Here is a 10,969-nt window from a genome sequence, read left to right as displayed (position 1 = left end):
TGGACATTGGTGTAAAAAGTATTCAGATCCCTTATTTAAGTAAAAGTACTGATACCACAGTGTGAAAATACTCCACTACAAGTAAAAGTCCTGCATTCAAAAGTTACTCAAGTAAAAGAACAAAAGTATCAGCATCAAAATGTACTTAAAGTATCAAAAGTAAAAGTACTCGTTATGCCGAACCCCACTTTTGTTTTATATATTCCAAATGTATTATTGCATTAGTCTATTATTATGTAAGCAGTGTCTGAATTTTCTCCAGAAAGGGCTCATTTTAACTATTTAATATACTGCGATGAGGTTACATTTGAAATTGAAATGTCTCATCACTTTAAAATGATAATATATATATTTTATGTTGAATCTCAACCTGTAAAGTAACTCAAGCTGGCAGCTAAATGTAGTGGAGTAAAAAGTACAATATTTGCCTCAAAATTTAGTGGACTAGAAGTATAAAGTTACATAAAATGTACCTTAAAATTGTACTCAAGTACAGCACTTCAGTAATTGTAGATGAAAATGTCTCTCTTCCTTATCTTAATGAGATGATCCGTGCAACAGAAAATATATATACCTGCCTTATATTTATACAATGTGTTTATATGTAAATACCTTGCACTTTACTACTCTGCACTTCTGGTTAGATGCTAAACTACATTTCGTTGTCCTAGTACTTGTACTCTGTTCAATGACAATAAAGTTGAATCTAATCGAATCTAATCTAATATATTAGTATGCTATTAGTGTGCCATTTCACACATTAAACGCAGATGAGGTGTCATAGTTGATAGCAGTGTACGACATCTTATGTATCATACCATTTTTGATGAGATGTTATCAGTGGTTGAATGTAACTAAGTACATTTACATAAGTACTGTACTTGAGTGTTTCCATTTTATGTAACTTTATACTTCTACTCAACTACATTTTTAGGTGAATATTGTACTTTTTACTCCACTACATTGAGCTGACAGCTTTAATTACTTTTCAGGCCATGATTTAACATGAAATGTTAAAGGCGTGTCCTTTATTAATTTATTTCCAACCAACCAAAACACATGGTGCCACCCGTGATATAAACAAAAAACACATTTTTACAAATTAAACCACATTGATTACAGTATATTAAGTAGTCAAAATGAACTAACCCTGACATTTAAATGCTGTTATATAAATGCATCAATACTAATAATATATTTGGAATATATAAAACAATCTGAGTGGGTCCATTCTGCATAACGAGTACTTTTACTTTAGATACTTTAAGTACATTTTGATGCTGATACTTTTGTACTTTTACATCAGTAAGTTTTGAATGCAGGACTTTTACTTGTAGTGGAGTAATTTAACAGTTTGGTGTTAATACTTTTACTGAAGTAAAGATCGGAATATTTTTTCCACCACTGCCTGTCATGGTGGTATCAAATCAGGCCGACACAAAACAGCCTTTAATCTCATGACCTTTCCTCTAGCACCACCCTCAGGTCAGGAGCAGCAGTTACCACCACTGTGAAATCCCTGATCAGTTCTCCAGAACACAAAATCAAAAACCAAAATTAACATTTTTTCTGTTCTTGCAGTGGTGGAAAAAGTATTCAGATCCCTTACTTAAGTAAAAGTACAAAAGTATCAGCATTAAATTTAAAATAATAAATATTTACTCAAAGTATCAAATGTGAAAGTACTCGTTATGCAGAATGGACCCACACTGCAAAAAAGCCAACTTGTATTTTTTGGCCTAAAAAAGTGATTTAATTTGGTAAAACTTGGAAATATAAATTATTGACATTTAGGGCAATAATGTAAGTTAGCACAACAAAGGAAGCCAGTTGTCTGCTCAAAAATAAGTTTGTGAGTTGTTGTTACTTATATCTTTAAGTTGGGGTTCAAAACAAGGGACAATAGTTCTGCTAACTCTTATTTCTTTGTTGTGAAATTCGATCATTAGCGAAAGCTAGCGGCTAACTGATGCTAGCGGCTAACTGATGCTAGCGGCTAACTGATGCTAGCGCCGCTGCTTGTTACAGCTAAAAGAGTAGCCATTAGCGTATCAATGCGTTACAATTGTGCCAGAGAAATTCAGAGTTGAGCAAACTCAAAAACAAAACTTAAAATATTTAGTTTAATTGTCCAACTTAAAATTTTATCGAAGTTTGGTGCCTTGAAATTTTGAGTTCACTCAACTTTTCTTTTTTTGCAGTGCACTCAGATTGTTTTATATATTCTAAATATATTATTATATTATTTGTATTGATGCTTTTATGTAAGCAGTGTTTTAATTTTGGAAAGATAGGGCTCATTTAATTACTTAATATACAGGTGTATCTCAATATGTTAGAATATCATGGAAAAGTCCATTTTCAGTAGTTCAAGTCAAATAGCTCGAACCTAATATTGAGTGTAGGCCTATATAGATCAACATACTTTTCAGAGGCCAACATTTCCATATTAAACATACTTTTTAAAATTGGTCTTTTGTAAAATAAAAATAAAAATTGAGACACTGAATTTTAGGTTTTCATTAAATGTAAGCCATCATCATTATAATTAGAAGAAATTAAATAAATGAAGACATGAAATGTTACATTCTGTGTGTAATGGATCTATATAATGTGTTATTTCCACTTTTTGAATTGAATTACTGACATAAATATTTTTTTTTAATGATATCTCATTTATTGAGATGCACGTGTACTGTTATAAGATTTAATTAAAATTTTAATAATTATGAATTAATTAAAATAAATGTATTATATATTGTATGTTAAATATCAACCTGTAAAGTAACTAAAGCTGTCAGCTAAATTTAGTGGAGTAAACAGTACAATATTCACCTCAAAATGTAGTGGAGTAGAAGTATAAAGTTACATAAAATGGAAATACTCAAGTAAAGTACAGGTACCTCAAACTTGTATGTACTCAGTGTACTCTAAATGTACTCAGTTACATTCCACCAATGCTTTCTTGTAGATAGGAAAGGCAAAATTGTGTCTATTTTTTCATCTTCATGATACCACGTAGAGTGTTGACTTTATGATTTTATGTGTATACCTATGGTATACATGCATATTTTATTTTGTGCGGGCAGTGCATTTTATTCATTTTATATTATTTTATCTTATTGTATTGTATCATTCTATTGTCTTCTTCGTTTTTTTTTATAGTGCTTTTATTGTGTTATCTTTTTGTTGTGTTTATCTTTTCATGCAGCACTTTGGAAACCTTGTTTTTGTTCAAATCTTGCTATATCAATAAAGTGGATTGGATTGGATCTGTCTAATCACAGACAAGATATGACAACAAAAGTGTGTGCCCCTCCACAAGGAGGTCAAAGGTCAAAGGTCGGTTACTAAACAGCCTGCCTGATGCTGGTGGGGACGAAGTGTGTTGCTCAAGGACACTTCAGGACTTCAGGACATGTTTTAACAACATCGGAGAGACTCGTCTGTCCTGTATTTTCGTCAAATGATACGGATTGACTTACTCAACTTGAACTGTTTTAGCTTACTTAACTTGGCGGGCTTCTCTTACAAAACACTGCAACAGTTAAATCTCTCAGTGAATTAAATTGGTCCCTGGTCACATGCTACAGTGCATTAGTTATGAAAGAAGGGCTCCTATGCTTCGTAACAAACAGTAGGCCTCTTGTGTCCGCTGCTTGATAAGCTCACGCCGCGTTACACTAATCTTTAAAGAACCTGCACTGCCCGAAGAATCTCAAGTTTGAAGGGAGAAGTCACACAGTTTTGTTTGTGTGTTTTATTTATTTGTGTTTATCAGGGACCAGTAGTTTATATCACAATGACTTCAGTCCTGAGGAGAGTGTACCACATCGCAGCGTTCAGCTGGTATGCTTTTATTGTGAAGAGTCTCGCTGCTAAGGATGGAGAGGAGTTACCACCAGGAATCTTTGTTTATGGAGGACCCTGGAAGTACCTTACATTTTTGAATTTGGTGAGTAATATTACCTCACAATAATAGCACTATTGCAGATATGAAAAGGGATAATGGAAGACAATAATGCTGCTTGTATATTTCAGTTATTACAAATGTTATTCTTTGGACTGGCGGCACTAAGGGATCTACAACCTGGGAAAAATTCAGAGAGTACCCTGAACAGATGTAAAGATTTTCTCTTTGCTGTCTATGCTTTCCCTGTGGGCATGGTGAGAAACACATCTTTATAATTGATCATGAAATTAGAATTTTACCACACATTAACTCTATGCTCTATGCATTTCCTTTAGTTTGTCGTTCTACTTTTCTGGATGATCTTTGCCTACGACAGAGAGTTAGTCTACCCAGCTACTATAGACACCTTCTTCCCCCCCTGGATAAACCACGCCATGGTCTGTAAATCTGCTTCTTCAACAACTGTGTGCCAAAATGTAAATAATCCTGATTCTCCTGTCATAACCCATCACTCATAATGAGTTTTTTACCACACTGTTTTCTCAGCACACGCTCGTCTTTCCAGTTTTACTTGGAGAGGTGCTGGTGCAGCCTCACGTCTACCCACAGACTAAACATGCACTGGCAGCATTAGGAGGTGTGGGCCTGGCGTACTTATTTTGGTAAGTGTTGAGTCAGCATACAGCAGATTCATGGGAAAGCATTTAACCCTTGTGCATCCCGAGGGTCAGTTTTGGGCTATTTTTGCTGTCTAATTTTTGAATAATTTTGGCTGTTCATGTACGTATCTAATATGCATTTGGACAAGGGTTTAAAGGTTGTTGTTCTGCTGCTGTCCTGTTTTTATTTATTTTATTACTTTAAAAGTCCAACCTCAGCTTCTATAATAAGTTTATGATAAACTGTATAGTCAAAATGCAGATACTCAGATCCTTAAGGACAAATGTCCCCATCGAAAAAACCCATAAAGCCACATTTTTTTATCTTTCATCACCACATAACATAATGTATTTTACTATAACAAGCAACAATATTTTAAATATTTTTTTCCACATTGAGTGGGGTTCTCATCTTTGCCCTACATGCTATCATCCAGGTTCCCATAAGTCAATATTGTTGCTATCACACACTCACTTATCAAAAACTGTGAAAGTATTTAGCACACAGAAATTATTTTTTTTCTCATTAAACACAGTGCCATTATGTTAACAAACTGGCATTTAAATGGTTAAAATTCAGAAAATAAATAAACAAATATTAGGTAGTTATGATCAGGAAAATATATTTGTTTTATCCTTTAAGGTAACAAGTAGAACTAACAAGTAGAATTTGTTGTCTTACATTGCACCAAAAAACAAACAAAAAAAATTAAATGCTCTTGCTAACAACTGTAAATAAAGCTAAAAAAAAAATAAAGGTCAATATTCCCTCCAGTATTTAGTACACTGATAATATTTAAAACTCTGTGGAAAAATCTAAACACATTTGCATTTATAGGCTTAAAAAAATGTAAAAATAAAAAATGTAAAAAATAAAGAAATAAAAAATAAAAATGAATGAATATTCTGTTGTGATGATCAGGAGAGTAATATTAAAATAAAATGGGGAATAATAATGTAATTCTATGACAATTGGTGACAAGAAGGAGTTGTTTAAATGCACAAGGTTAATCGTTATATAGTTTACACACACTCAATTTTTCATAGAGCATAATGGAGCTAAAAAAATGTTTGCAGTGTCTAAATGCGTCTATGTTCTAACTCTAACTAGTCTTGACTTGTTCGGTGCAGCATCCGTTAACAATGCAAACAGCTTCAGGGGTGAAAAGCTTCCTTTGAACCTTAAATAGTTGGTTCATATATCATAATTCTGCCTATAGGCCTTTATGTGTCTAGAGTAGAAATGTACAGTATGCTGTGAATGAGATTCTTTATAATGTCGGGTGTTTTTATCTTGAAATCAGTGTCAAAGGAAGATGTGTTCCAGTTCTAGTGAATATTTGCACAAGACACACTAGTCCTTTGAGACAAGACAGCACAAGATGTTCTGACAAATAGCTTCAGTGAAACTGTTTCTTTTTTTCTCTCTCTCTCTCTCTTGTTCTGCAGGATTATATGGGTGTACTTGTCAGTTGGGATCTGGGTGTATCCCCTTCTGAAGCACTTCAGCCCTGCTGGTCTGGTGTGCTTCTTCTGCTTTAACATGACGGTGGTCACACTGCTCTATGTGACAGGAGAGAAACTCAACAGCCATATCTGGAGTAAGACACGTTAAATGTACCACTGGAGACAATCACATAGCATCACATGTTAATGTTTGTCTAATTTCTCTTTTGTCACCTTCACTCTAGGCAAGGACATTAACAAAATGACAGCAAAAACAAAGTAATTCAGTGTCTCTGCCGCTTGAAAATGCTCAAAAAGTAAACAGTCAGGTAACTTTTGAATGAAGAAGTAACACCATTTTTCTCTTTCGAATAAAAAGTTTAATTTACAAGTAATAAAATGCACCATTACTCAAATAAATACACTCAGGGGTTTTGCTGATACAGCCTTTGTTGGTCTGGTGTGACCAGATAATGGTGGCTAATGTTGGCTAAAGTTAGCAAACCAAATATTTCTTTGTAACGCACATAATTGAGTCATCTCACGGACTATATCATATGATTAATGAGTCACTTCACTGACTACATGATTGTTCTATGCTGGTGCTACTGTCAATGTTCAGCCATGGTAGTTAAGCCCTTGTAAATCAAACACTTAACTCCTTTTTTAGCATTTACAGGCGCATCTCAATAAATTAGAATATCATAGAAAAGTGTATCTATGTCAGTAATTCAATTAAAAAACTGGAAATAACAACTTATATAGATCCATTACACACAAAATGAAACATTTAATGTCTTACATTTAATGAAGACCTAAAATTCAGTGTCTCAAAATTTTTTGAATATTACAAAAGACCATCAATATGCACTTAATACTTGGTTGGGGCTATTCAACTTGAAAAACTGGAAATAGTGATATTCTAATGTAATGAGATGCTCCTGTAGCTTCAAGCAAGCAATAGTCCATCACTTGTAGCCACAGTAGCTGCTGTTAGCAATTGTTACATAATCTGACTTTAAAGGGGTTACTCTGTGTTGAAACTGTAAGCCTATACAATGTAAATGTTCAGTTTCACAACTCAACACAGGGCTATTAACATTGCAATACCACTTCAATAATGCTATTTAAACATCAAAGCAAGCTTAATAAAGTGAGTACCACCGAAAGCTGCAGCTCAAGCAACATCTCCCTCTTTCTATATATTCATTTTATGCATTTCCTGATTAAAAAGCACATTGGATGTTATATAAAAATAGAGCTCTTTTCCACCAATAATACAGTCAGGCAGTAAAGGAAGCAGTCAGGATGCACCATCAATATGATCACATCCATATTAAGCACCCGAGCCCCCCCTGCTTGTTATTCCTAATTCATTATGTCACGTTTGACCTGAATAAAGTGCATATTTCTCCATCAATCAAGGAGTGTCTGGAAGGGTTGCAGGAATAACTTGACTTGTGGTAATCCAAAAACATTGAAGAGCCTTGATTTGGTGTCATCACAAATCCACGGATATATCCAGGTTCAGACAAGCTGTGTTGCTGTCCATTCTTTTCTGCAAGCGGCTTTATTTTTCTTCAATGAATTCATGCACCGCGCAGGTCTCTGTAGCCTTTCAGATGGTGGAGATAGTTTGGATCTGCATCCACCAATCCAACTGAAAGGATCCGGGCCAACAAATGAAAATCCTCTTCATTCAGATCCTTCTGTGGAGGAGATGATTGTAACATTTAATCTCATATATCATCAATAGTTACATAACAGCACTTAACTTTTGATGGGTTTTTTTTTACCTTCTTTTGGTTGGCAGAGGATTCAGGAAGTTGTAGTTTCTGAGGTTTAATTCCCTGTAAGAGAATATAAGTATTTTCAGAGAATCACACTTTATTTCCTACTTCCTTTGCTGGTCACCTTCTCTAGCAGCTGCAATGCATTTTTTGGTTTTAAGTGTGAATTCATGTATTTTTCTTCATCCAAATTACTTTTTAAAAAAAAAAGCAGGAATAAGCCAAAGAGAAACACTGTTAACTCACCTCTTTGAGTCCTTTTGAGAAGCACATGATGATGAAGAGAAGGCCACTGACGATCTGAGCATTTTGAAAGAAAACATTGGTCAATATTACATAAATCACAGTCCCCATCACACAAAACTTAGGCATGAACAACTTAAAGTAACACACAAAGAGGTTTTTACTTACTCCCAGCAGGTACAACATGTTTACGTCTTTCTTCTCTGTCCTGCTTGTGCACTGATTTGTGACTTATGCGAGTGAAATAAGTTCCTCCTGGGCTGAGACATCACACCTCAGTGCTTAAGTCACAAGGGAAAAACCAGAGAAGAACCAGCAATACAGGATAAACTGCATTTCAAGAAGCACCTGTCGTTACAACAGACTGATGCTAATCACATGTGCTGTTGCGTAAATGTCTGCGTAAAATGGGCTGGTATAATGGAACCAGGGCTATTATTGGGTTGCAGTGTGAAGTTTAGATCGTATCTGTCTTTCACCAGAAAATAAAAATAAATATAGAGTTACGTCTGAGCCGTGATCTATGATTCACATTTTACTGGAGCATTGAGAAACACTTGGAAAATATGAAACCACCACCTGTTCCTTTGTATTCCAGCTACACCTAACATACTTAGGAAGTGTGTTAGTGAAAAACAATCATATGTTGACGTTAAAGCTCAGATTGTGAAAAAACAAACAAACAAACATACGGACCAGGGGGAGGGGGGTAATTTTTTGAGAAAAAAGTTTGCGAGATTAAAGTGAGTCGCAGATTTATGAGATTTAAAGTGATGAATCTGCGAGAAAAAAGTTGCTTTTTTCCACTTTTTTTCTTGTAGATTTGCCACTTTAAATCTTTTTAATCTGCAACTTTTTTCTTGTAGATTTGCCACTTTAAATATCTTAAATCTGCAACTTTTTTCTTGTAGATTTTCCACTTTAATCTAGTAAATTTGCAACTTTTTTCTTGAAATATTACCCCCCTCCCTCTGGTTTGTATTTTTATTTTTATTCATACTTAATATGGCCAAATATTGTTATCAAATATAGTTCTTCGCCCGATAAAGGGTTAAAATGTTGAAACAAAAATCTGTTGTTGTTGAGTTGATTGTAACTAAGGGGGAATATTGTTGCTAATACCACCCCTAAACCTTACACACATGTTTAACACATTACATGTAATATTGATGATATTTCTGTACATTTATTTTAAGTAAGATTTTTAAGACTTGATAGTTTTTTTTTTTAAATTGCTGTTTTACTACTCTATGAGTTTAAATATGTCTTTCACGGGTATACAATCTTTTTTTTATTACTATTCATATTCATATTTATTTTATCTTTTATCTTTATCTTTATTTTTAATTTAATTTAATTTAATTTAATCTAATTTAATTTAATTTAATTTAATCTGTGGAAGAGATTATTGTAACATTTAATTTAATTTATATTTATATAAATAATTACAGCACTTGACTTTCGGTAGTTTCTTACCTTCTTGTTGTTGGCAAAGTATTCAGGAAGTTGTAATGTTTGAGGTTTCATTCCCTGTAAGAGAATATAAGTATTTCAGAGAATCACACTTTATTTCCTACTTCCTTTGCTGGTCACTTCCTCTAACAGCTGCAATTTCTTTCTATGTTTTAAAGGTTAATTTATGCCTTATTTTTTCTTATTTAATTTAAATTTTAAATTTAATTTCATTATTACTATTCTATTTTCATTATTATGGTAATCTGTTTTACTCTGTACTTCTGCTGCTGCAACACCTGGATTTCCCTCATGTGGATCGAGAAAGGAATATCTTAACTTTTGTATTTTTTACATTGTGTGTGTGTGTGTGTGTCTTTGGGAATACCACATGACATATATACATATGGTATTAAATATGAGTATTCCCAAATACATAATCTTCTAGATATTGTTTGGTAGCCAAACTAGTCAGTATAGTTGTGCTCACGTGTGACTAAACTGTATTATATGATTTTTTTTATTTTTTTATTTTTATAAAAACAATTATATTGTTGAATCAGTGAGTCTACTTCCTTAAAATGTCCACCAGAGGGAGACAAACTACCCTAATTTTTATTTTATTTTTTATCAGGTTGAGTAATATACTTTTAAAAGGCAAATGACTATCAGCAGATAACTTCCAGATCCTTCTCGTAGACTCATACGTGGATAGGGTGAGCAACGTTTAAATATAATCGAAAAAATATTAAATGTTATATAACATTAATATCATGATTTTTATAGTACAGATTTGAACTAGCCAACTCTTTGGTGCCTTTATACATTGAAATACATTCCTATGTGGTCGGTTATGGAAGACTGGGGGCCGGTTATTCAGTGAACGAATTGGTCATAACATTTGTTAAATTAATTTTGTGATTAAAAATCCAATATTCAGAGTGCCAATGCAATCCGTAAATTAAAATTAAATTAAAGCTTCAATCAATTGCATTTAATAGTTTTCTGCATTGTGTTATATTTAATTCTGGGGCATTTAAATCATTTGAGATAGTTCATATTTACCCGGGCAGTGAGACTCCTCACAAGTTTATCTATGTAGCCTACACTTTTTAAACATATCATCTTACACTTTCACTTTCACCTTTTCTACATAGAACCATAAAACATACACTGTGTATACATAAATGTAGGTTATACATTTGATAATATATATAGACTACATAAATCGCACGTGTGTGTGCGTGTGTGTGTGTTTTTGTGAGTGAGGGTTTTTGTGCATACTGTAATGTTGTGTGTAGATAGCTGCGGGGAGGCGCATGCGCATGTGAGCGCCTATGTAGAACATTGTGGATGTGTCGAGACACTTCTGTGCCTCCATAAGTAAAGTTTATGTAAAGGCAAGACAACTTCCGGTTAGGTCAGTGAACCTTCAAATTAAAAGTTGACACATTTACGTTTGAGCT

At 33.7% G+C, this 10,969-nt stretch overlaps 1 protein-coding gene across 1 annotated transcript; it reads left to right on the top strand.

The window, feature by feature from the left end:
- Positions 1-1,771: 1,771 nt before the first annotated feature.
- LOC131993661 (androgen-dependent TFPI-regulating protein) lies at positions 1,772-7,354 on the top strand. Its single transcript, XM_059359652.1, has 7 exons — positions 1,772-1,803; positions 3,782-3,955; positions 4,042-4,167; positions 4,249-4,350; positions 4,460-4,575; positions 6,022-6,173; positions 6,264-7,354. Exons 2-7 carry the CDS (start codon positions 3,803-3,805, stop codon positions 6,299-6,301), a joined length of 687 nt encoding a protein of 228 aa, XP_059215635.1. The 5' UTR covers positions 1,772-1,803; positions 3,782-3,802; the 3' UTR covers positions 6,302-7,354.
- The last annotated feature ends 3,615 nt before the right edge of the window (positions 7,355-10,969 follow it).

The sequence above is a fragment of the Centropristis striata genome, chromosome 20 (genome assembly GCF_030273125.1).
Source record: "Centropristis striata isolate RG_2023a ecotype Rhode Island chromosome 20, C.striata_1.0, whole genome shotgun sequence".
Taxonomy (NCBI): Eukaryota; Metazoa; Chordata; class Actinopteri; order Perciformes; family Serranidae; genus Centropristis; species Centropristis striata.
Note: the sequence above shows the minus strand (reverse complement) of the source record. Positions and strands in the feature narration are given on the sequence as shown.